General features: G+C 43.5%; 1 protein-coding gene across 2 annotated transcripts; it reads right to left on the reverse strand.

The window, feature by feature from the left end:
- Positions 1 to 455: 455 nt before the first annotated feature.
- On the reverse strand, positions 456 to 26,862 carry PCTP (phosphatidylcholine transfer protein). Of its 2 annotated transcripts, XM_047081172.1 has the most exons (6): positions 26,625 to 26,862; positions 9,126 to 9,243; positions 6,487 to 6,566; positions 3,153 to 3,324; positions 2,213 to 2,280; positions 456 to 1,079 (listed from the first exon to the last, which is right to left on the reverse strand). In XM_047081172.1, exons 1-6 carry the CDS (start codon positions 26,766 to 26,768, stop codon positions 1,014 to 1,016), a joined length of 648 nt encoding a protein of 215 aa, XP_046937128.1. In that variant the 5' UTR covers positions 26,769 to 26,862; the 3' UTR covers positions 456 to 1,013. The 2 variants fall into 2 exon arrangements, with proteins under 2 accessions (XP_046937128.1, XP_046937129.1); XM_047081173.1 differs by lacking the exon at positions 6,487 to 6,566 and having other exon boundaries at positions 3,153 to 3,329.
- Positions 26,863 to 27,185: the final 323 nt, after the last annotated feature.

Raw genomic sequence — 27,185 nt, forward strand, 5'->3', positions numbered from 1 at the left:
TCCCTGAGATCATTAAGGCTATGCCTTGAGCCACAGAATATCTTGCTCTACCAAAATTCAGGAGAAAACAGGAAACTGGACGTCTTTTAGCAGTAGAACAGGCAGACATCTTAGGTAGAATTCCTGAGAAAAAAGTTGTAGAGTCATCCAATCCACTAATTAATATTTCCCTGGTTGTGAACTCTTATCCCTTCAGAATCTCCAAACATTCTAGAAGGGAAATTCATTTTATTGCATATAAAGACACTTTATCACAGCTGTGCGCACAGTATTTTGACTTTTGCAAACCACCAGAGAGCCATCATGATGCCTCAGTTTCTGATAAAATGCAGAGCTAGTGAGGTATGGTCAGCCTCTCTCCAGTGGCATGTGGGAAGGAGAATCCCAGACATAGATGATGAGAAAACATGGCTATCACATTAAGTGTGTAATCAGGCCTGCCATGTGTTTCAACATGAACAGCTCAGGATCTTCTACAAGTACAAATGGTGGAAAGACTTACTGGATCATCACCTCAGACCCCAGCCAAATCAACACACCAAAGCATCAGGCAAATGGACATCAGCACGTGTCTCCCAGTCTGATGCACCAAGAGTCCAGTCTGAAGGGGATGGCATCCCAGCAGCCCCTCCTGGGTTGCAAGAAGTCACATTCTGGGAAGGAGCCAGCTTGCCAGGATTGGTTGCCCTTGCATTTGTTGTTCCTCCACCCACCCATCCCCCTAAAATGGCACAATGGAATGATTGTGTTCCCTATTGAGGACTTCCCTTTTTAAAAATAAACAAGCAAAAGTTTCCCTAATCTGACCCACATTCAATAGTGGAAGAAGGCAGCCAGTCCCGGGGTGGGGAGAGTGGGAAAGGAAGCCAGGCATCAGGCAAACACACTTGGGGACGATGTGTGGGACAGTGTGCAGGCCTCCGAAGATAGAATAGTGAAAGAAAAGCTGAGCATCAGTGGGCTGTGGCACTTGCAGAGACATCGTTCCATGGACACACCATTCGTTCCCTTTCTTAGGTTTTCTTGAGGTAATTCTGACAGGCTTTTGCCATGTCCTTCAAGAAGTTAGGAACGCCATTCTGCAAAGCAAAGAACACTTGTCACTTCTGTGTCTTCACAGACATTACTCCTGATTCTTTGGGATGTGGCAAAGGTAAACAAAGATGCCTTGAGAATAATAAATGTGACAGTAGGTCCCCTGTCCAATTTCAACAGAACGTTGCTACAGATAATGACAGAAGACCCAAGGCACAGGCGAGACTAGACAGCAGGGGACACTGTTGTATGCCTTGGCTTTCACTAGTAAAAAGCTAAGATGTTTCTGAGACACCATTTTTTGGAGAGAAAAAACATAGGAAATGGGATTGGGTTGGGTTGTGGGATTCTTCCACAGAAATCAGAGAAAGGACTTCTTTTACAGAATTAGAAAATGGTGAGGCTGTGGGGGCAAAGGGTTAGGCTATTTTATTATTTAGTAAGTGCCGAACTTCGTACAAGATTTTCCCCAGACACTGCTTTATTTACTACTACTCTACAGGGTCGGTAGTATCCATCTCCATTTTTAAAAGGGAAGAAATTGATGGCTTCCCTAGATTACACAGACAGAAGCAGGACCAGGATTCAAAATCACATGTATTTGACTCAAAGCCTGTGCGCTTTTCACTCTCCAGGGAATGTGCTGAGCCCTCCCACCAGGAAGTAGGTCTCCAAAGCAGGCTGAATGATTCTCATCAAGCCAGGCCCCTAGGCAGTCTGCAGTGATCCAGTACCACAGCAGTTCCCTCTCCTTACAGGGAAACAAAACACAACACAACATCAGTAACAAAACTGGGGGCTTCCACGCTTGGACACATCTGGTTGTCTCTGGAGCCAGGTTAGCCTTCCAGACTCCTCCATAAGCAGGGCAGGGTCTAAAGGCCCCATTTTCTCTATAATGAGCAGGCTATTGTCAGGAGGATCCAGACAGTGATCCCAGCAGGGTGTTGCCGGCAGGGAGGGTCTGACATTCCAGCTAAGGATTCTTTGTCTTTTGTCCCAGCCTCCACATCCTGGGTGTTGGCAACCTCAGTCCTAACTGTAGTCACTCAACCAAGCTGCTTCATAAAAGAGCCTCATTAGGCCTGAGATAGGATGTCTCTTCAGCCTGACAGCCCCTTGGACTAAGTCAACATTTGTCAAAGACACTTCCCCCTCCTGCCTCCTGGGATCTCACCTTGGCGACCCAGTTAATGAGCCAGGACGGAATCTGGCCACCCGGGTTATCGAAGTAATACATGAAAACTAGAGGAGAAAGAAAAGACAATTCAGGAGGAGGAAAAATGTTACAAAGACAAAAACAAACCCTGCCAACCTTCCCCTTTTAGATTCAGAAAGAGGGGAGGGAGCACAGGATTCAGGAGGACTTCTCTTCCCTGTCTCCCAGAATATTTGTATGTAAACATTTTTAAGTCACAGTCACAGGCACATTTTGCTGCTACTCATTAAATGCCTGGCAATGTTCTATACACCTGGATATAGTATCTCATTTAATTACTTCTCTCTTTATTACCTTCATGGTACAATTGGGTCGGTAAGAACAAACCCGAGCTTATAAATGATAACATGGAGGCTCAGAAAAGTTAGGTGGCATGTCCAAGGTGACATCTGAAAAGCGTCAGAACTAAGCTTCAGATTTTGCCTCACATGCAAAGCCACACTTGTTCCAGTACTGTAGGCGGCTGCGTATGCCTACTCTGCTCACAGCTTTTCTGCACGTGGGCTGGAACTCCAGAGAGGCAAGTCCTGAGTCTCTGGGTTTCTGCTGGGCAGGAGCTGCATCCTCAGAGACAGTGCTGCCAGCCTTCTTGCCCACCCTCAGGCCCAATGTATGTATCCCGAGGACCAATCTAAAGTGAGAGTTTCTAAACCTTCTGGCTCTAATTTCATCCGGACAGTGCAAGAGTCAGTAAAGAATGGGCTGAGTCAGATCTAAATGTCCCCCATGCACTCAAGTTTCTGGGGGAGAATGGAGTCTGTCTCCAGGTGTTGTCTTCTACACATGCCCATCCTCTGAACTCGGGGAATAAGCACCATGAATTTTACGTGCCTCACAATCAGCATGGCCTTGATACAGGTGGCCCTGGTCAGTGCACCAACATGTACCCCGGCCTTACCTTTGCTTCCCTTCTTGCCATCACTCTCGATTGCGAGGCTCTGCTTGTACCGATTTACCCGGATCACACCAGGCCTCTCGGCAAACTGCGGCACGGAAGTGCTCTGGGCCAGGACCACATGGATCTTCCGCCCTTCCACGTCCAGCTCTTGCCGCTGCCGGATGTAGATGTACTGTACTGCCAGTCAAGGCATGATATCAATGCCAGCCTTACAGATGGGCAGAAGGAAACCCCACAAGCCAGAGGCAAAGGGAGAGGACTCTGTTCCTCTCACCTGGCATTTGTTCCCTTATACTGTTACTTCACTTCCTTGCCCTGTCTCTCTACCTGCACTGTAAGATTGTGTCCCATACTGTCTGATGTTCTCATCTGACAGCATGCCTTACCTACCTGTGAATGAGTCCTTGATGCTTTTAATTATATAGAGAAACCCCTCCTCCTTTCTCTAAGAAGGCACTGTGAGGTATCAGAGGATTGATCACTCATCAGTGGTGTGATTCTGCATTAGTTACTCCCTGTTTCTGAGGCTAAGTTTCCCTCTGTAGGGAAAGGGGGTTACACTGCTCAGCAGGCATGCTTGAGGACAGGGCAGAACAGGCACCCCATAAACTTTGTCCTTCCCTCCTCCAAAGCTCTAGTTGCTGACTTCTATGCACAGAGGATGGCCAAGCAATGTTACTTACACCTGCTGGTCATAGGAAGAAACCTAAGCACCTGAATGTTTAGTAGGTAGATGTCCTCTCTGGGTCCACATTGGTTCACCAAAAATAACAAAGGCATTTCATCTCAATAAACACTTGTAGAACACTCACTATGTCTATGGCACTATTCTAGAGAAGATAATTTAATCCTAAGAAGCAGTGAGAGTTACCATTTATTCAGACATTACTATGTGCTTTACATGTAGCACCAGTTTTGATCCTGAAATGGTCCCTGTGAGTTCGGTGTAAGTATCCCCATCCTACTGATGATAAAATTGAGGCTCAGAAAAGTAAAGAAACTTGCCAAAGACCCATACCTCAACTGGAACCTGAATGGAAGCCCAGATCTGGCCCCCAGATCTTGTTAGACTTTCATAGCTAGAACCTTGTTAGACTTTCATAGCTAGACAGGCCTCAATAGAATTTTAGGTTTTGCACTAGAAGGAATTCAAAGACTAAACAATTAAAAAAAAAAATCACCCTAAGTATAACACAATTATACTTACTGTAACAGCAACAACCATAGCCCCATGCCACCTCAGAGTCTCTGCGGCACCCACAGTGGTCCCAGCCCTCACTCAGACAGCCTGCAGGATGGGCTGTTGCCCCCGCTCTCTGTGGACTGACGAGTAAAGTTCTTAAATGTCTTGGGGGAGAAATGAATTTGCTTTGACTCTGGCTTTCCTCCCCCAGGCCTCTTTCCTCACAGCCAAGATTGTCCTACTCTCTCCCAAAACTTGCTCAGCTCATGTGACAGATATTGCCTGACACTCCATTGAGGAAAAATCAGCTGATCTATTAAGACTTGGCAAAGGTCTTCAAAGGGTTGGGAGGTTGCTGGACCTTCCATAGAGCCTATGAACAGAGAACCACCAGGTCACTGAGGTCCAGAGAAGCAAAGGGACTTTTCCAAAATCACACAACAAATCAGGGAATAAGCTCACATTCAGTCTGGGATCTCTGGCTCAAAATGAATGTTCTTTTCCACTGTGCTATTCTCTGTTCTCAAAAATTTAACCCTTAGTGGAGAGACATATGTGCATATGAAAAACTCACTGTGGGACTGTGGGGCCTGGAAAGCCAATTAAATAGAACTTCAAGTAGCCCCAAGTGTCCACTCCTAAGACCTACCCAGCAGTGTCACAGTGAGGTCAGAGAGATGGACTCATGCCCTGGTCAAGGTCACCATCTCTGGAAAGAGCTGCACCTGGGTCCAGAACCTGCCTCTGCCACCCACTAGTTGTGTAAACCACAGCAAAGTTCTGACTTCTCTTTGCATCACTTCCCTTGACTACAACATGAGGATGATGGAACTCACTTTGCACAGTTGTTGGTAGGATCAGAGGTAACCACATAAAACCTAAGAAGTAATCCACGATCTGTTGAAATATGTACCATGTGTGTACCAACTACCTAGCAGTATGCGGGCAAGAAATAAACCCTTAAGGGGCGCCTGGGTGGCTCAGTCGGCTAAGCGTCCGACCTCAGCTCAGGTCACGATCTCGCAGTTTGTGGGTTCGAGCCCCGCGTCGGGCTCTGTGCTGACAGCTCAGAGCCTGGAGCCTGTTTCGGATTCTGTGTCTCCCTCTCTCTCTGACCCTCCCCCGTTCATGCTCTATCTCTCTCTGTCTCAAAAATAAACAAACGTTAAAAAAAAAAAAAAAAAGGCAATAAACCCCTAAGGATTTTATAATCTGGTTGGAGCCAAGGTAAACACATACACTTAGACGCAAACACACACACACACACACACACACACACAATTTCTATAAAACACACCCGCATGCTCCTTCTCTTTCTTGTGAATAATTATTTAAGAACATACAAACTTGTATAATGTCAGAGCTAGAAATTCGGTGGCTCTCCAAACTTTTTTTAATCCACAAAACCCTTTGCTGAAAGGATCTTCTATGGAAATTCAGTGTGTAAAACACTTGACTGCTGTGATTGAAGAGGACAGTGAAGGAGTGGAAACCTCACCCCTCAGTCATCCTGCCCCCACCCTGCCTGTCCTTGAAATTCCATCCCCCATAGGAGGCTTGTCCTGAGAGGGCCTCCTAGAACCTTGTAGTGTTAGCTAAAACTCCCCACATTCCATTCAACTGCTTTAATGATAAATGAGGAAACTGGGGAAGAAACATATCCCCAGTACCCAGAGCCAGCAGTCAAGGAGGGATCGCTGTGGGGTCACTCAAACTGGAGAGGAGATGGGGAGAGCTGGAAAAGTGAGGGTGTGTGTTGCAGTCCCCACTCTGTATGTATGCCTTTGTCACTTTACCTCCCTGGGTGCTCACTTCCACCTCTAGATTGAGGGAATTTGTAAACACTAGAAGAACTTCTCTCCAGGTCCCCATTTCTGGAGCCAGCAAATTCAAGCCTTAGAAAACTTTTTAGGAAAGTCTGAGCTGCCCTCCAGTGACCACAATCATAGACGCTCCACATGGTCAGGCCCAGAAATCACACTCTGAGGTCTCCAAAAGCCACACAAGAAGCAACAGCTTCAGCAGATGTTTCTGCAAGAATCAAAGGACAACACTGTCCACATTGCCATGGGCATGACACCACTGGGCAATAGCCAAGGGGCACAGAAACACTTAGGAAGTCAAGTAGTGATGTGCCTTGAGAAAGGATACATCTCGGTTGGACATGGGAAAAGGGTACTTCACTTCCCAGTAGACCACGGTTTCTCCATTGCATTCCTTTTCATAGAGTTCTAAGGAGAACAAAAGAAGTTAATGTATCTGGAAGCTTTCTGGGCTTCATTTAACAAGAAGCCTAGGTATGATTATCTCTGAGGGTAATGATAAACCACTAACTCATAAGGCACAGAATTCTAGGAGAAATAAGATTCATTAATGCTAAAAGCTTGTTGCCCAAGAGCAGAGTCTGGTAGACATTAAAACACAGTAAAAATAAAATAACCAAACGTGTCCATTGTATAGCACAAGCAAGATTCTCAAATACAATGCAATGGAACAAAATCAGGCATCCAAAAATAAACGTTCAGGTTTTAAAATCAGGGCAACCAGCAGATGTCACTAGAGTACCAGTAGTTTTGCTTTTGATTTCTCTCTCTAGATTTCTTGACCTATTACAGCTAGCCCTGAACTGAGTCACCCAGTCTAGTGCCTTCAACTGGGAAATGAAGGTTCTAGCCAGGGCAGTGTCCTTCCTAAACAGCTAGGAAGTGGCATAGCTGTGGCTAACCCTAAGTGTCTTGCTTCTCTCCTCTGTTTCTTTACACACTACCATGACTGCAATGACCAGATTCCCTTAATATTTTATCGTTCTATAGTGTGCAAATAGCAGCTAACTTGGCTGGAGAGAGCAAAAGCATTCAATGGCATGTACACTCTCTGACCCCAAGCTGTGCAGTATGCCTTCATACTAAGCATTTATTTAAAGAAGGAGGCAAGCCAAGGCTGCTGAAGTAACCATGACAGACCCTTAAGGAGATGCTGATGGGGGAAAAGTATTCTTTAATTCAGCTTTGGTAGGAAAATCTATTAGAAGACCATGGATTAAAGAGCTTGCCCATTGGTGCCACAAGAGACTAAAGACAGCCCTTGAGAGGAAGGGAAGAAGTAGACATCTGTGACCTTTGCATACTCAGCATCACCTCCCCCTTCTTGAACCAGTGATCTCCATTCTCCTTCACCCTTCCCCTCCTTGACTATGCGGTTTAAGCAGGACTGACTCAGCATTAATTTCAGGGCTGGGAAAATGAGCAAGATGTGGCCACAGTGATTCATTCAGGGATGGTGCATCTGGCCAGGGTCTTACCTTGTGGTTTAGTAAAGGCCCCCAGGGAGCTCACAGAATATCTAGAAGGACCAGAGCTGGGCTTAGAACCTCAGGATTGTTCCAGAGAAGCCAAACTACTGCTGCTACCGGACTAGACACCATAGTGTGAATGGCTGATGCCAAGTACCAAACATCAGAGGCTCTGCAACTGTTTCTCCCAGTGTCAGACACCTTAGCCCTGACCATCACCAGAAAATTGATTTTGCATGCTGCAGTTCTCTCTCACATTGAAGCTGCATGTGTGTCTTACTGGCAACATCTATATTACATCCCTGAGGAGACTGGGACAGAGAACATCTGGCTTCTCCCTTGAATGGACAAGTATCACAGTTCTTCCTAGATAGAAAGGGTACTGGAAAACACTAGGATACCACAACCATGACAAACATCCACAGGAGGCCATGAGAGCAAATTCTGGGGCTCTGGCTGCTGTGAGCAGGAAAGTGGAATGCTCCTTCCTGTTCCTGTGGGGTTATTATTTATATGGTTAGACTATAAGCCTGGATCTTCTGGTGGCCATCTTTGCCATGACATAAGAATCTGCCTGAGAATTAGGTCAACTCAGAAGAAAACTGAGTCGAGATGGAGAAGTTATTTAAGCATTAGATGCAGCTGTCCTAGAAGTCAGATACCCCTGGACTTTTCAATGCCATGAAACCAATAAACTCTTTTCCATTTCTTACACTGGCATTTGTTAACTTTTTGTTGCTTGCAACCAAAAGTCCTGACTATAGCAAAGGTCTTTCAGAGTTTACATGCACCTTGGCTAGTTCTGCAGTTCTCTTCCACTGTGACTGATTTGGCAGAGGCCACTCCCACCTTTAAGTGACAGGAGGAACCCCTATTTAATGCCTTTCACAGGTGGCATTCTCCTTCAGGGCATCACCCTTCCCCTCCTCCTTGACTTTCAGGGCAAAATCTAAGAACTGGAGCCTTGGAGCTCTGGACCTTCCTCCTGCCTTAGCTCTACATTCTGCTACCCCAATAACATAATAAAACCAAACTGCTCACAGTTTTTGAACATACCATGCTGTTTCATGCCTTCCTCCCTTAATTCATGCTGTTCCCTGGGCCTCAGATGGCCTCAAGCCCCCCATCCCCTCACCTTCTCACCCTCTCACCTATATGCATTCTTCTTGTTGATAAAACTTTGATTCAACTTCCAAAACAAAGCTTGGACACCACCTCCTCCAAGAAGCTGCCTATGACTACCTAGATATGTGAGATGATGTTGAACTTACAGTGAGAACAAAGGAGCCTCCAGAGCAAACTGGAGAGTAGCAGCTAAGGGAATGCAAGGAATCACAAAGGAATCACGTTTCAGCCCAACACTTAAGACTTTCATGCCAAAATTAAAAATAAAACATAACATAGTAGAAATTGAACCTGTTGCTTTCTACTAGCTGGAATAAGTAACAATAGATTCTACTTTCTAGATTTTTTTTTCTTAATAATAGATGTTATTCACCTTTAACATATTGGTCCCACTGTTTTCTGTAGTCTAAGTCCATGTAGACATCTGCGAGTAAAGCCGGAGGGCAGTCGTCCAGAACACCAAAGACTTTATACTCATAAAGTCCCGTCTGCTGTAAAAACAGAACAGGCAAAACAATCTATTGATTTCCAAATAGACAGCCGGATGACACAGCATATGAAAAGCAGATGTTCATACAACACCAATTATTGGGTACCTCCTCTGTGGTCTTGGTAACACAATAATGAAAAAGCAGATGAGGCCCCTGCTCTAGTGGATCATACATTTATTGTAGACATTGGTGGTGGTGGTGGCGGTGGCTATAAATGCTATCTAGGTAATTTGAATAGTATATAAGGAAAGTTATGTCATCAGTGGTGCCTGTTTTGGGGGCAAGGGGTGTCCTACGTAATCAAGTAATCAGGAAAGACCTCTATGAGGGATAACCTTTATCAGAACATCTTATTCTAAATATTAGAAGGAACCAGCCATGGGAAGATAAGGAAAACCCATTCCTGGTATAGGGAAGACCTTCACGTTTATGAACCTTCATGCTCAAAAAACAGGAAGTCATAAGATCCAGAGAACTGTGGATTGGGGAGGTGGTAGGAGCTGAGGTCAGAGAGACAGTGGTGTCCAGACTCCACAGGGCTTTGTAAACCAGGGTGATGGGATAAAGATTTTGTTCTAATTACTAAGGAAAACCAATGAGTGACTTTAAACAGAGGAACACTAAATAAAACGATGATCCGGGGCGCCTGGGTGGCGCAGTCGGTTAAGCGTCCGACTTCAGCCAGGTCACGATCTCGCGGTCTGTGGGTTCGAGCCCCACGTCAGGCTCTGGGCTGATGGCTCAGAGCCTGGAGCCTGTTTCCGATTCTGTGTCTCCCTCTCTCTCTGCCCCTCCCCCGTTCATGCTCTGTCTCTCTCTGTCCCAAAAATAAATAAACGTTGAAAAAAAAAAAATTAAAAAAAAAAAAAAAAAAAGATGATCCTTGATGCTTGGTAGAAAATAGATCATAAGGGAGCAAGGAGATGGTTTGAAGACCAGTGCAATGGTCCAGATAAGAGATGATGGTGATTTTAACAAGGAGGTGACAACAGTGATTGAGAGAAGTCAGTGATTTAGGGTTATATTTAGAAGTAATGTTAGCAAGAAGTCCTGACAGATTGCCTGTGGAGAAGAGTAAGTAAAGAATTACTTAGAATCTCTGCTTGAACAACTAGGTAAATGAGAGAACATTTGGGAAGAGGTGATATGTGAGCTATGGGGATATCAAGAATTCTACTTTTGAGTTTAAGATGCTTATTAAACATCCAAGTGGGAGTGTCATATAGGCAGCTAATGCTCAGGGGACAGGTTACTATTTTAGATATCCATGGGGCATAATGAAACCTAACACATTGTTTTTATCAATGCCAAGAAAGAATTTGTCAACAACTTCCTTTTTATGTAAAGAACTTGTGTATAAAACATCAGCTTCAAATCACATTAGTCCTCTTTATAAAAAAAAAAAGAGAGAGAGAGAGACCATTTCTAGATTCCAAAGGATGAGAGTTCCCCCCCCCACCTCCGGCCTTTTTTTTTTCCTTCATGCGAGACCATATCCTCCTCTGTGAGGGCTGGCCATGTTATGCATTTCACTTTCCCTACAATGGCAACTAACAATTCCTGACCCTCCCCTTGCCTAAAGGCTTTACTGTTAAGATTAAACCAAAGGCTTTTAGATTAAGTTCCATGCAAAAGCAAACAAAACAAAAATGATGCTTTTAGAATGACATGTTCTTCCATGTGCTAAAGCAATGTTATTGGCTAATCAAACATGTGAAGTCAAGAGGTAAACATGGTGAAGCTTTCTAGAGATCTTGAGGCTACAAGGGCTTCCTGGCTCAAGGGGCATAACCCAGGGCAAAACATATCCTAGTTTAAGAATCTCATCTATCTGTTAAATTAACTGGTAAGAAATGGAAGATGCAATTGAAATGGAATTCATAAAGTTCTTCCAGCTCTAAAAGTATGTGACTTTATACCAAAGGTTTCCAACCAGCAAATGACAAACTAGCAGATCTAAACACCTCACATGCTGTGAGCACAGCACGCGAGGTATTTAGATCTGCTAGTTTGTATACCCCAAAAGACAAACATCAGGAGAAACACCTCCTTCTCCTTCCTGTGCCCTCCTCTCACACAGATGGGAAAATAGTGAGGGTTTATACATACTCATACATTTATTAATCATCTCTGGAAGAGAGACAGTTCCCTGTTCAGGAATGCTGGGGCCCCATTTTCTGTACATACTGAGCAAAAAGGATAATTATGCATTGAGATAATGATCTCAGCTTACATGAGTTAACTTTGGTTATCTGGATAAATTAAGACAAACTGTTTCCTTACACTGGTTCCCTTCCCCTTCTGAATTTAGTTACTGTCCTTAGTGACCTCAGTCCTATACATATCACAGAAAAGAAAAACAGAAAGCCCTCTTAGAAAGAGAAAAATAAAACGATGTGATTTACAGAAGAACGAACTATTGTTACAACTTCCTTTAAATACTCCCTTCGTGGCAGAACTGAGAAATGCCAGGACTCCAGAGGAACAAAAATGCTTGGTAACACTTCCCTCGTCTATCAATAAAATGTTCTTTTCAAGTAACAAACAGCCCACCAAAATTCTTGGATCAAGGCACCTTTTCACCTATTATTTCTTTCTGACAAGGATCTCTGCAAACATACACACGATTTTACTTTCCTTTAAAAAATAAAGTGAATTTTTTATAACTGTAGAAATAATATTCATTATAGGAAAATTGGAAAATGCAAAAAACTGAATAAGGAAAATATAAATGACATGTAACCCCATAATCCACAAAGATCTATTGGTAATATTTGACATATTTCTTTTAAGTACATAAATACTTCTATATGTTACAAAATCGGAATAATATGGTTTAAACAACTTGTATTCTCTATGGAGAGATCAGACGTAATTTAATTATTCTCATTCAGTCCTTCGTTTCTAATATTTTTACAAATATAAATATTGCTGGAATAATTATTATTTCAAATGGACCAACTTGGTCCATAATTCTAATTTTTTTCATTCTTCCTTAGAGATAGATTTTAGTAAAGGTTCTATATGTTTTTTTATAAGTTGAAGGTTCTTCATGCTTTTTGTAAGGCTTTAAGAATTTATACCAATGTATACTCTTGCCAATAGCACAGGAACATCTCATCAGGATTGGGTACCATTGTTTGTGCAAATAGTTAGATAGGAAAGGGAATAAAGCTTGGCTTGATTTGGGCAAAGTTTTTATTACTGATGTGTAAGATCTCCTTAAAATTAGACATATAAACTTTCTTCATTATGTGTAAGATTCAGTAGATGATTCAATAAATGATTCCAAATAAGTTTACTCAAGAGATTCTTGGCTTTCCTGAAGCTCCTCCAGAAAATCATTTGTAAGAATGTCTCCATTTATTTATCATGCTGTAAAACTTGGTGTATATTTTTCTAATTTTCCATGTATGAATAAAATTGAAAAAAAATTATTCGGTGGTAGAGAATCAGTAAATACCTTGTGTAGAATACAGTGACCAGAAGAAACAGAAGATTTACCGTAGCACAGAGTGCCTTCTTTCTTGCTAAAAGAACCTCTGTGGCAATGTACACAACTAATGACTTTGCCAGTCTCCTACAGTGGTTTGACTATGGCTATTTGGAGCTACAGCAGCTATTTTGTAATGAAGAGGTACCAAACATGAGGAGGAAGACTAAAAAGACTCATTGTTTTACTGGCATCATTGATCAGCTAAACCAGTGCCATCAACTACTGACCCCTGCTCTACTTGTTAAATGAGAAAAATAAACCCCTCTTTGAGTCACTGTTTGTACAGTGTCCTGTTACTTGCAGCTAAAAGCAATTTTAATTGATAAAAATGATCCTTTCCAACAATGAATTTTACAGGAGTCCTGTGATTTGCGCGAGCAGTGAAGGTTAAGAAACTCCCCTCTCCTTTGTGTTCCAGAAAAGAGCTTGTTGCAAAGAACCATCATTCCCCATAGGACTTAGATAAGACTCCCAGATGCTGCCCTTGTTTACCTGTGACAAGGCCAGACACAGATGCTCTGAATTCCCTTGCATTGCCTCATAAATGATTAGCTGAACTGCTTGTCCCCACTGATCCAATCAGAACAAAATGCTTGTGAACCAGACTGGTTAAGTTTCTCTCCTTCTTCCCCTAAATGTTGGCCCACCCTCAGGCTGAGCCAGCATACAGCCCCTCCTGAGAACAGATTAGCCTCAGGGCAAAATATTCTCTGATCTACTATCCAGGCATGCCACCTTTTATCTCACTTCCTCACACTGGTTTCTCACCTTGTTTACTCATCTCTATAAAAGAAAAACTCTTTTTGCCTCATTCTTGAGACATTCACAGATCTTATGGTCAAAGCGTTCTCCCTATTACAATAATCTCTCTCCCCACTTTGCAATAATCCTTTTGGATACAAGTCTCTCCTTGTGAGTCCAGGTTTGTTTTTACTTGGCAGTATTACTCTAAAGTAGAAAAGCAGACGGCCAGAATAGTGCTGATAAGACTTAGATGCATTTACAAGGAAAAACTATTATGTATAAATCCATTAAAACAGTACAGAAGTACATAAGCATTGCTACAATGCATTGTCAGGGAAGAGAGGGAAGAGATCATGGCCAGTGTTAATCAACATTAAGTATATTTAATTTTGCATATCTGAAACTCCACACACTGTTATAGAAAGTGCCACCTCCTTCCACTAGGTCAGAAAAAAGTATAATTACAAAAAATTAACATAAATTTTATTATAAAATTACAAACTTGCTAGGACCTACTGTGTCCTTGGCCCTGGGAAGAAATCGGGCATACACATATTCTTGGCTTTTGAGCTTGGAACATACTTCCTCCTGGTGATGTCAGTAGTCATGCAATAGCCATGCATTCTGTATTTGAAGTTTTCTGGTCACTTGACCTGCTATAAATTATTTTACTAATACTAGTAATTGTTCAGTTTTCAGTTTTATATTCATTACCTCATGTAATCTTTAACAGAGCTCTGTGATAGAGATGGGGATGTTAGTGTTATCTCCATCTTTATGTAAAGAAATTATCTCAGACAGGCTAAATTACTTGCTTGAGTCCCACAGCTAGTACTTGGGACAGCCAGAAAGAAGGTGACATAGGCCCTTCTACTTCCTTCAGTGTCTCCTGTTTAGCCCTACTGTCTGCACATTTCCTTCAAACCATTGTTCCAAACCACAATCTAATGATTAAGATAAAGAAGACCCATCACATAGCATCTTAGAGCCAGAAGGGGCCTTAGACCTTTACGTAAAAGAGGTCAGTGACTTGCCAAGGGTCCCATTGATGAAGCTGTTGGTTGCAAAGCCTGGACGGGAACCTGTTCCTTCTGGTCCCCAAGCCAGTGCTCTTGCTCCTTCCCTGGACCACCCAGAATGGACCGCCCACTGAGATGCTCCCCTGAGGCCTTAAGCCTGGTGTGTTTGTCTAACAGGCCTCCAAGCAGCCAGAGGAATATTTTTTAGATGCCTCTTCTGTAGAGATTCAGATCCAGAGCAGGAGAAAGGCAGGAATGGGAAAGGATGAATAATAGAACTTTCAACGGACTAGTGCTTTGCTATCTTTACGTGTATTATTCCAGGGTCATCTCAAAAACCAGAAAATACCCCATGGTGGTTACCGCATGGGCTCAGAGTCACAACCCAGTAGGGTCAAAGCTCTTCTACCCACTAGCCTTGCTTTCCTCAGCTGCAAAGTGGGTCTAATGAATTTGTACTTAAGGGGATGATTATGAGGATTGTGAGCTAATCCATCTAAAATTCTTACCATTGTGCCTCACACATAAGTACTTAGCAGATATTAGATGTCATTGTCATTCATAAGGTGGGTACAATGATTCCCTTTTCCGTATTAAATAATTGAGGATTCAGAACTGTAACATAATGCACATTTTTTAGAGAAACTAACATCTATGGAGTATGAAGCCAGGCACTGTGCTTGGTGATTAATATATAAAATAATCCTGTGAGGTAAGCATATTATTATCTCCACTTTATAAATGAAGAAATGGTGGAGGTGTGGGAACAGGGTTTGGCGATTTGCTACTGATCTCACTAATCAGTAATTTTTAAGATACTCTGTTATTCTGGGGCACTTGTCTAGACATCAGATTGTTATATTTCTTAGTGCTGATTCAAATGCATAAAAGAACTGGACATTTTATTTTCAACTGCATTTATAAGGTTAACATATTTTAAGAAACACTACTGCCAACAGCACACTTATTTGTCCTGAGCAGGATAAATTCTGTAAGAGCTCATGTGTTTACATATGAGAAATGCCAAAATGTCACAATGTTTGCATTTGACATTTGCAGCTCCCTCAGAGGACTAATCTGTTAGACCTCCTTTACCTCTCCCCCACCTGATCCAGAAAGGTGTCACCCCATCTCTGTAAATTATGATGTTCATCTGCATTGACCTCACTGACTGTGACACAGTCTTGATAAATCACATTTGTCTAATCCTGAAAATGCACCTCTGAGTGTGTGCTGAATTTTCTTAACCTCTCAAAGAAGAGCTCATTCCCATTCCTCAGGAGGGGACAAGATCTCAACTTTGACTGTGGAAGCTGACAAACTCCAGCCACTCTGTGGCAAGTAAACAGGCTCTGAAGTTACGAAAAGTAAGCATTTTTCACCAAAGAGCATCAATTCTAATGACAGGAATCAAGCTATAGCTGCCACTTGGAAGGGTGTATCAAGATAAAAAAAAAAGGCAGTTGTGGGGCACCTGGGTGGCTCAGTCAGTTAAGCGTCCGACTTCGGCTCAGGTCATGATCTCACAGTTTGTGGGTTCAAGCCCCGCATTGGGCTCTGTGCTGACAGCTCAGAGCCTGTATCCTGCTTCAGCTTCTGTGTCTCCTACTCTCTCTGCTCCTCCCCCACTCATGCTCTGTCTCTCTCTCTCCCCTTGAAAAACAAATAAAAACATTTAAAAAAAAAAAAGGCAGTTGAGTAAATCTGGTTTAATATTTTAGATCTCTCTACAAAAACATGGCAGGTTTAATCCCTAAGGATTGCACGTAGCTAGGTAAGATAATAATGATGGCTAACATTCACTGAGTGCTTACTGAATACCGGACACTGGACTGATGTCAGATTATCTCACTTAATCCACACAATGATAATATGAAGTGTGGCTCATTGGGAAACCCATTTTTCAGACAAGGAAACTGAGGCTAAAGGAGTTCGGAGAAATTTCTGGAAAAGGCAAGTCTACAGAGACAGGAAGCAGATTGGTGGCTGTCTGGACTGGGAATGATAACAACCACAAGAAGTGTCTTTTGGGGATATCACAAATGTTCTAAAATTAGACTGTGATGAAGGCTGCATAACTCCATAAATTTACAAAAATTCATTGAACTGTACACTTAAACTGAGTAAATTTTATGGTATACAAATGATACCTCATTAGAGCTGTAAAAAAAAAAAAAAAAAAAAAAAAGCCTGTGAAACTCACCTAAAGTCACTCAAATAATGACCGTAGAACCTGGCCTTGCAGCCAGTGATCGGACAGCTGAGGTCATGGTCTGTGATACTGCCTCTGGATTGTCACTGACCTCTCCAAACATACCATTGGATAAATAAGAAAGCTGTTGAAGTGCATATAGTTATAGCGAGGATGACCGTATTATTTATCATTCCAACCAGCATACTTTTGAGAGTGAAAGGGATGTGGTAAAAATATCATCAGGACAACAGGTATAAACCAGGCCTCTGGGGAGTATATTGGGTAGGACGTATACACTTAGCTATGGCTCACAACAAAAACCATTTAATTTACTGTGTGTTTCAAAATGTATCTTCTCATTGGATCCCCATACAAATTTGGCAGAACAGGAATTATTTCCACTTTACAGATGAGGAAACTGAGAACCCAGCTAGAGTCTCAGGCTCATAAATCCTAAAATGACAGAGCAATCAGGCATCAGAAACATATTTTAGCCAGGTGATGCCAAATCTGTCCTGTTGGTTATTTTTGAACCGTCCACAAGCTAAGGATTGTTTCTGCATTTCTAGGTGGTTATATAAGCACCTACATAATATCTTCCATTTTGCCTCTTGGCCCACAAAGCCTCCAATATTTACTCGCTGGCCCTTTAGAGGAAAAGTCTGGTGATCCCTGCTCGAGACCATTGCTACCACCACTTCCAAAACATACAACTCCGGAAAACTCTGAACTGCCAATGAGTCGTACTGCAATTACACATGTAAGAGAGGAAACTTTGTGTCGTAGTCATATTTACGTTTTATTTTGAAACACATGGGTGTTTACTGTGCAGGCTCAGACCACCCTTCAAAGTAAATCTGCCCATCTTGAGCATGCCATGCGGGACAAATACAAATACAAAAAAAAAAAAAAAAACTTAAATATACCCTATTTATTTTTTTTAATTAACTTATTTTTAATTTACATCCAAGTTAGTTAGCAAAATCTATCCTATTTAAATTCAGAAAAGAAAAAGAAAATCTTGACCTATAGAGGAACATAGACGCAGGTTACACCAGACATCTTGTCAGAAACCATCCATGTAAAACGAGAGTGGAATAAAATATATAGTGTATTAAAAGAGAAAATCCACCAACCTAGAATGCTATATCCAGTGAAACTGTCCTTCAAAAGTGAAGGAGAGGGGCTCCTGAGTGGCTCAGTCAGTTAAGCGACATACTCTTGATTTCAGCTCAGGTCATGATCTCTTGGTTCGTGAGATTGAGCCCCACGTTGGGCTCTGTGCTGACAATGCTCTGATTCTCTCTCTCCCTCTGTCTCTGCCCCTCCCCTGCTCACCCTTGTTCTCTCTCAAAATAAATAAGTGAAGGAGAAATAAAAAGTTTTTCAAACAAATAAAAACTGCAGGAATTCAGCAGCAGCAGACCTACTCTGGAAGAAATGTTAAAAGATGTTCCAAGAGAGAAAAAAAAAGATAAAGGTCAGAAACTCAGATCTATATAACATATAAAGTGCTTGTTTTATTGTCTTAAAGCTTCTTGAAGGTATGGACTTTGTCTTATTCATCAGGTATCACCGGGATTTAGCATATGCCGGGCACACAATAGGTCCTAAAGACTGCTTGAACGAGCACATGAACAAATATTTTGGAGTTTTCATTCACCCAAAGGTAGCTATGAAGAGGTATCTATCCTAAACTAAATGGCAAAATAAGGTGGTTAAGTCTATCTCTAAGTTTTTCTGGGTCTTTTTTTTTTTTTAATTTTTTAGTGTTTATTTACTTTTGACAGAGAGGGAGAGAGAGAGAGCTGGGAAGGGACAGAGAGAGAGACAAGATCCGAAGCAGGCTCTGCCGTGAGAGCGGAGAGCCCAATGTGGGGCTCAAACTCACAAACTGTGAGATCATAACCTGAACCAAAGCCAGACACTTAACTGATTGAGCCACCCAGGCACCCCATCTAAGCTTTTCTGGGTCGTAAAAACACATTAAAGGGGCACCTCTTGATTTTACCTCTCAGGTCATTATCCCAGGGTCATGAGATCAAGCCCAGCGTGGGTCTCTGCACTGAGTATGCAGCCTGCTTAGGATTCTGTCTCTGTCTCCCGCTCTGCCTCTCTCCCTGGCTCATTCATATTTTCTCTCTCTCTCTCTCTCTCTCTCTCTCTCTCTATCTCTCTCTCTCCCTCTCTCCCCCACTAAAAAACGAAACACATTAAAAGTCCCAGACTAAAATTCAAAGGTTCGTATTTGCATGGATGCTCCCTTTCTTACATGAATACATTCATTTACATAATTTCCCTGATGGATAAAATAGCCTCACAAAATTATGTCCAGGGACTGTGAGCTTGCGAAGTAACAAACTATTCCCACTGAAGGGCCCCCTAGAATTCTCCTTCCACCCATAGGTGGTGACTCTGATGTCAACAGCAGGTTGGAAGACCCAGCAAGAACCATATTGCACTTGACACTGCTCCAATTCAGCCCCTGCTTCAATTGGTATGGTATTGTGTCCAAGGATCCAGAATGTCCGAATCTTTGCTGATAAGTCACTTCTGCTCTGAGTCCCGAAGGCCCAATGAAAATCAGAGTTTTGCTTTATTAACAGTCACCTCCTGTGATCCCCATGGAGGAATCTGGTGAAAGACAGGGTGAGGGTATGAAGCCTGGCTTATAGCAAGACAGGAGTGGGAGGTCCTACTCAGCCCTCTCCTCTCAGTCCCCTCAACTTAAACCTTGGGACCAGCATTCTCACACAGTCTCACACCACATGCTCATCAGGAGAGAGAGGTGAGGAGGGGAAGACCTGAGGCTCTGATATATCCATCCAGCTGCTTGCTCAGGAATATGGAAAAAGGGAAAGACAGAGACACACACAGAGGGAGAGAGAGCGAGCATGAGCAAGAGAGCACAAGAGCTGGCCTCAGTCTGTGGCAGGTAGAAGAATGCCACACATGGGTGCTCCTCATTCAGACATGGTGGCCCTGCCCACTAGTAAAATGTGGCTCCATAAGTGTCCTAGGTCCAATAATCATTAGGTCACTCATGCCGGTAGCTACTCCTCCCTTAGCAGAGAGGTAAAAGGGTGAGAGAAGGGGGCAGAACAGTCCTGTAATCTGGAAGTGAAGACACTCCTGACGATTATGATCTCACCTGTGGGGTGCTAGTGGAAACTTCTCCGCCATTGAAGTAAACCTGTTCTTGTGGGAGTTAAATCTGTGCTTCCCACCTAAAGGCCAAACTTTCCCTTAGCCCAGCCTGGCTAAACACCATTTTCCTAGGAATGCCAGGCTTTTTGTATCTTAGTAGGTACACAGCATAGAAAAGAACAGTCCCTGGAAAAGAGCTGTCAGCTCCTGAGCAAACTTCTTGATTAGAAGGCCCATTAAAAGACAAGGCACACTGCAGGCAGTCCCTTCTCACAGTGCCAGACATTCAGATTTAAAAATGTTAAGAAGTCAAGCCATTAACCCCATCAGCTCAGACCACTACTTACTGGTCTAAATTGAGGGTGCAAAGCTCTGCCTGCTGATTTCACACTCTCTGTAAGCATGTCACAGTGTCAACTGGCATGATGATGTGGCCCAGAGCTCCAAGGAGACCTGACTGCAGATCACTGGGAACGCTTTTGTAAGTGACCTGTGGCCCTTCTCTACCAGGGAGACTTCTTGGCACAGCTCAGAAGTCAACATTCACTCCCCCAGGTGGCCACTAACTTAAAAATCAGGACAGTAAGTCTTCAAATGGTGTTGCTTTTGTCTTAAGATATTCTTCTTTCTCCCTCTTACCTTTCAGTTTCCACTGCTTCTCTAGGACTCCCCACCCCCCCCCCCCCCAGCACCATTCTAGATGGTCTCCATACATTGGTGGTACTCAGGGTATAGTCCCTGGACTGGTAGCTTCAGCATCACTTGGCAACTGGTTAGAAATAAAACACAAAAAGAAGAAAAAAAAAGAAATACCATTGTGCCATATACCATTTCATTTGATGACTGTTGAGAGGTCAGTAATTCTGAAAGGTAAATATTATCCTTGTTTTGAAAATGAGGAAGCTGGGATTTCAAAATGAAAAGATAACTGAATAACATCACCCAGCTAGTAAGTGGGGCCTGGCCCCTGGCTACTCTCCAACCATAGATTCACCCCAGTCCTGTATCCTTTTGGCTCTTCCTGGAAAACAAGGCAAGCTTAGCCTGACTCAGGGACTTAGCACTCAGTGTTCCCCCTACTACAGTGATTTAAAACCCAGCAAGTCCATTTGAATCTCCTGGGAAGTTTTAACATTGAAAAGAAAAACAACCACCAGCTTATTATGAAGCATTTCAAACACACACAAAAGTAGAGACAACAGAATGATCAACCCCTGTAACGAAAGGGGAGTTTTTCAAAGGACTACCCAGGCCACACCCCAGATCAATTAATTCCAGGATTCTAGAGTAGGGCTTGGTCATGTCTTAATAGCTCCCAGGGTGATCCTAATGTGCTTGCACTTTGAAAAACACTCTCTGGTACATTTTTCCTCCAGATATTTGCATGATGCAATCTCTCGCTTCATTTCTGTCCCCACTCAAATGTTACCTCGGCAGAAGGGTTCTCCAGATTCCCTCATCTAAAACACATCACATCATCCCTGGCCACCACTGTGATACCATCTCTCTATCCCTTTACCCCACTTTACTGTCTTCATAGCATTTTTCACCCAATGTATCATTACATGCTATGGGTTTATTCTCATCAGTGAATGTAGTTCATTGTTCAAGAACTCATTCATTGGAACAGTGGCACATCTTCCCATTCATTGTTTATCCCCAGTGCCTGTGAGGGCAATAGCACATGGGAGGCACTTTGATGAATCTTCTCTGAATGAAAAAAAATGAATGACAGTGGGCAGAATGGAGATTTTAACCCAGGATTGTCTGCCTCTAAAACCCATGTTCTTCCCATGATACCATGTGGCAGTTCGGGGCTAGTTTTGCTTATCCTCCAGAAAGAGAAAGTAATTCTTGCCTTGAAGCAAGCTGTATATTTGGTGCTAAGCTTATCAAAGTAGGCTGGTTCATGTCTAGTTACTAGTAATTAGGTCCTGTGTGGCTCACTTAACAAATGGGTATTATTTCCATCTGTAAAATAGGAAAATAGGCCTGTCCCTACCTATCTTCCAGATTTGTTTACAGGGATAAAGGAAACTTACACGTGACAGCATTTTGTAAATTAAATCACTATGTAATGGTAAGTTATTGACATTACAACCTGGGGAGGAAAAAAGAGAAGAGAGGAAGGAAACAAAAGGCAAAGGAAGTAGAAAAAAGAAGTGAATGAAAAAGATGATGGCATTGAACAGAATGGTTTCAAAGAAACTTTCAAAGTCAAAAACCTGTGATTTAATAGAAAAAGAGAAAATGAAAAAGTATCAAAATACTGTATATCAAAAGTGACCATCTATGGGGCGCCTGGGTGGCTCAGTCAATTAAGCTTCCAACTTCGACTCAGGGCATGATCTCGTGGTTTGTGAGTTCAAGCCCCGCGTCGGGCTCTGTGCTGACAGCTACTCAGAGCCTGGAGCCTGTCTTCAGATTCTGTGTCTCCCTCTCTCTCTGTCCCTCCCCTGCTTGTGCACTCTGGCTCTCTCTCTCTCTCTCAAAAATAAATAAAAAACATAAACAGAAAAAGCTACAACCTTTTTTTTAATTTAATATAATTTATTTTTTACACCAGATAACTAAAATGCCCCTACACTTCAGTCTTTTCAAAACATGCAATAATAGATCATCGTCACAGTTCATGGTAGATTAACATAAATGTCTATACATGATCCAGATACATAGTAGGTTGTTCCCAAGGGAACAGTCAACCTGGTGGAATGGATAAAAGCCACTGCAAAATCTGTTTGCACTGAGAAGGGTGGCTGCCCGATTCTTCCTATCATAAAAATTCCTAGTGTTACCTGCTTTTCCCTACCCCACCCCATGAGGCCACTAATATGCTTTATATGCAAGTCATGTTGGACTGGCTTTATCATGATGGAGATATTCATCTATTAAATATGCTTTTTAGCCAAATCATGGTAAATACTTTGATAGAGGAGGTCCCCTTTGCATGGGTACTATGTGTAACCTTACTGCTGCAAAATTCAAGCAATCCAAGAAGACTTACCAGATCACCTATCTCAGTATCCCTTATATGGGTCTTGAAAGATGCCAAGAAAAATTAGACTAACAAGAAAATGGGGAAAGAGAGGGGAGAATCAGAGCACTCATCTCAATAGAGTGGAAATCTTTAGATGGTTATTAAGAAACAGGATGAATGAAGTAAATGTTGATGGGGTTGAGGCAAAAGTAGCACTACCTAAAGTTAGATGGACCAGTCGTACCCCCTGTTGGCCCTTCAACATTAAAGGGCTCCAAACAAGTCCACTCTGTTTACCCCAGTTGTTGGAATTTAAAAAGCCAGAAAGCAAAGACTGAAATACCTAACCTCACCTGGACTCACCTACAGCAATAGTCAAGTAGATTAATCAAGATGAAGACTAACAGAAGGACCAAGGTCTTCTGGTCTGAGCCCCCAGTTGGGGACCTGAGGACCCAAGGCCATATACACTCATGTGTGTAAAATGGTTTGGGTTGGTGGAAGAAAAGACACATAATGGTAACATGCAGGGTGGATTAAACACCACTGGCCCACAAGACAGAAAAGGGCTTTGGGGCAGATAGGTGCAGGTCTATGCAGAATGTGGGACAAGTGAATTCACTTTTGATAAGGTATGGTATTCGGATGGAAAGATTTACTAACTGGAAATTAGAGGGAATTCTCTTCCGGGAAGAAGGCAAAACATGGAGTCAAACTGGAAAGAAAATGAGGCTTTAGCAAAGTGGGCCAGGCAGCAAATAATGCTGGAAAATGCTAGAACCCAGGAAGGGTTCTAGGAAAGGGCTTATACCCTAACTCAGTAGGGCCTCCTGTCATTTTAATACAGATGGAGAACAAAGTGGCCATGGAGCAATGGCCCTCTGTCCTAGCTGCTGAGGCTCAGGGCACACCTACTGGAATCCCATGCCCTTTAAACTTAAAGAAGTTACTTGGGAACACCTGTAATTTACATCAGTGTACCATGACTGCCCTTTTCCCTCAACAGGTTGAAATAAGACATACGGTATTGTTAGTAGGGATAGGAACTATTCTGAATACCACTCATGTCCTCCCCACAGGAGGGAGGCAGGCCCTGCGATGTAACAATACACAATGGAAACAAGACACAATAGAAAGCCAGGCACTGTCTCAGCTCACAAGCACAAAAGCAAGAAAGCACAGGCTCACTGGAGTAAAGGGTAGAGTGCTCTGGGCTGGCTGGAGGACAAGGGGTGTGCAGATGAAGTCATGGGAGATAAAGCTGGAAATGTAAGTTGGGACCAAACTAGTTCACTCATCTCAATAGAGTGGAAATCTTTAGATGGTATTAACAAACAGGAAGTATGAGGGGCGTCTGGGTGGCTCAGGTCATGATTACACAATCCTGAATTCGAGCCCCTAGTCAAGCTCTATGCTAACAGCCCAGAGCCTAGAGCCTGTTTAGGATTCTGTGTCTCCTTCTCTCTCTGCCCCTCCCCACTCGGTCTCTCTCTCTCTCTCTCTCTCTCTCTCTCTCTATCTCAAAAATAAACAAACATTGGGGCACCTGCATGGCTCAGTCAGTTAAGTGGATGACTTTGACTCAGGTCATGATCTCGCAGTCAGTGAGTTCAAGTCCCGTGTCAGGCTCTGTACTGACAGCTCAGAGCCTAGAGCCTGGAGCCTGCTTGGGATTCTGTGTGTGTGTGTCTCTCTCTCTGCCTTTCCCCATTCATACTCTGTCTCTGTCTCTCTCTCTCTCTCAAAAGTACACATTAAAAAAAATTTTTTAATAATAAAATAAATAAACATTAAAAAATAAAAAGAAACAGGATAAAATAAAAAGCCTTAATGCAATTCAATACAGTCAACAACTTGACAGGATAACTTATAATTTTTGACTTTACAAACGCACAAGAGCAACATGCATTCAGTAGAAACAGTACTTTGAATTTTGAATTGTTATCTTTCCCTGGGCTAGTGATACGTGACATAGTACCTTCTGATGCTGGGCAGGGGCAGTGAACCACTACACTTACAACTATTCTGCACCCCATACAATCATCCTGTTTTCACTTTCAGTACACTCTTCAAAAAATTACATGATATTCAACACTTTAGTATAAAATAGGCCTTGTGTTAGATGATTTTGCCCAACAATAGGCTAATGACAGCATTCTGAGCACACTTAAGATCAGCTAGGCTAACTGTGATGCTCAGTAGGTGAGGTGTATTAAATGCATTTTCAGCTTATGATATTTTCAGCTTATGATGGGTTTATCAGGATGTAAACCCATCATAAGTTGAGAAAGATCTGTATAGTCTACCCAGCAGCATTTGACTTCTCTCAGAGAGGCAATGCAGGAGCCTGCTCATGGCACAGGTCTGGAAGTAGACAGGTGAGTTCTGATCCCAGTTCAGACCTTGAGCAATCACCTTAACCTTTGCACACATTCATTTCCATATAGGTAAAAAGGTGATAATTACAGTGCCTTACATTAAGACTCACACGAGGATTCAGTAAGTCAATACCTGTGAAGCACTTAAACAGTGCCTGGAACATAAGACAGCATGCAGTGTGTGAGCTATTATAATAGTATTAATTCTGGAATCAACAGTGCCACTGAAAGGGGAGTGGTAAGACCACAGCCTCTCCTTCAGGTGCCTGATCAGGCTGTAATGTGTAGGATGGAAGGGATCAGAGAGGAAGGAGGAAGGCCAGAAGTCTTCTGCAACTCTAGGTGAAAGGTACCATCCAAAGTGCCAACCACAAAGGAATGAAAAGGGAAAGGAAGGGGGCCAGATATCAGGCTTGCCTGAGCAGCTGAATTGACAAAACTTGGCAAATGCCTGGATATGGCTGGTAAGGAAAATGGAATGGTCAGAAGAATAAAAGATTTTGTCTGAAAACATGTCCACTTTGGCACCAAGGCACCTAATGAAATTACACTCAAATTAATTCCACCTGCGCTGGACTGTGAGCTTCTTGTTCATTTTGTCACACCCCGTGGCCCTGCTACACACACGTTCAGAGTGCCTCCCTACTCTATACTACTCTGGTTCTCTGCCAGTAAACCTTGATTTCACTTCACTTGCCTAAAAGTGATTTATTATCCCATGTGCCTTCAGCTACTATCACTCACTGTAACTGATGAAAGGTCTCAGGTACAACGCAATCGTTCCACCTGGAAAAGCTACCTGATTCCAAAGGCCTCCGGGAGTGCCTGGAGAATTGCTTAATAACCAACTCTATTCCTCCTACCCTTTAAGTTAATCTTCTCCCTAAAGCTTCAGACTAAATTCTTAAGTGCCCCTTACAAGAAAGGGGCAGCTGCGAAATGAAATGACTAAAATGACTGAGATGATATTAGCTCCCTTCTCAGCCACACTGCTCTGCACACACACTATCACCCTGCACATCCAGTCAGTTTCTGAAAAGTCTGGTCTCCTTTCCACCTGTATGCAAACCCTAAGGTTCCCTCCACCCCACCAACATACACACATCAGTGGCACCCACCCGGGAGGAGGATCCACGTCCCTTGCAGCCAAGTGCATGGGGCTCAGACTCTGCAGTCCTGCATTTTAACCCTATCATTAGCTTCCAACAAACCACTCCCGTCCTGGGCCTCAGACTTAGGCTGAATTCGGATGACCTCCCAACTGCAGGGGCAAAGTCAGTTGCCAGCACTGCCCCTGCGCTCGCTCCTCCCTGCTCCGCGTGACCAACTCCGGCCCTGACTTCCTAGGCCGCTGCCCCGCGCTTCCCCTGGGGAGGCTGGCCCCGACAAGCGACTGCCTGGGATCCTCCAGCTGGCCGGCCGCTACCTGGTCCAGCAGCCCGTAGATGCTGAAGCCCAGGGTCTCCACCAGCAGCTCCCAGTTGGCCCCTGCCGGCGCGCGCTGCTGGATCTCCGCGCAGGCCTCCCGGAACTGCTCCTCGGAGAAGCCGCCGGCCGCACCACACTCCATCTTTTGGCAGCCCCAGCTTCTCCGCCTCCCGGGCGAAGCCGCGGACCCGCCGGGTGTGCGCTCTGGGGCGGGCCGAGAGGGTGGTCCAGCGTGATTGGCAGGGACCAGAGGCGCGATGGGGCGCTCGAGGGATTTATGGGGAGGGAGGAGCCTAGGGGGCGTGGCCACGGAAGGGCGGGCTTAGGGAGGTGGGCGGGGCTGGGCCTGAGATCCTGAAGATGGAAGAGAAGTAAAGCCAGAAAAGCACTGGACTTGATCTCGGGCAAGATGCAGGGGCTAGGGGAGTGAGGAGGCTTGTAGACGGAAGGGAAAAGGAAGAAACTAACGCCATCTCAGAAACCTCTCCTTAGCTCATCTCATCCTCCATCCCCACCCCGTACCTCCTAAAACCTGCTCGGGTGTCCCTCCTTTACCTTC

This window comes from Lynx rufus, unplaced genomic scaffold, assembly GCF_022079265.1.
Source record: "Lynx rufus isolate CCGP_SWC_20201006 ecotype Redwood Valley unplaced genomic scaffold, mLynRuf1.p SCAF_18, whole genome shotgun sequence".
In the NCBI taxonomy this organism is placed as follows: domain Eukaryota; kingdom Metazoa; phylum Chordata; class Mammalia; order Carnivora; family Felidae; genus Lynx; species Lynx rufus.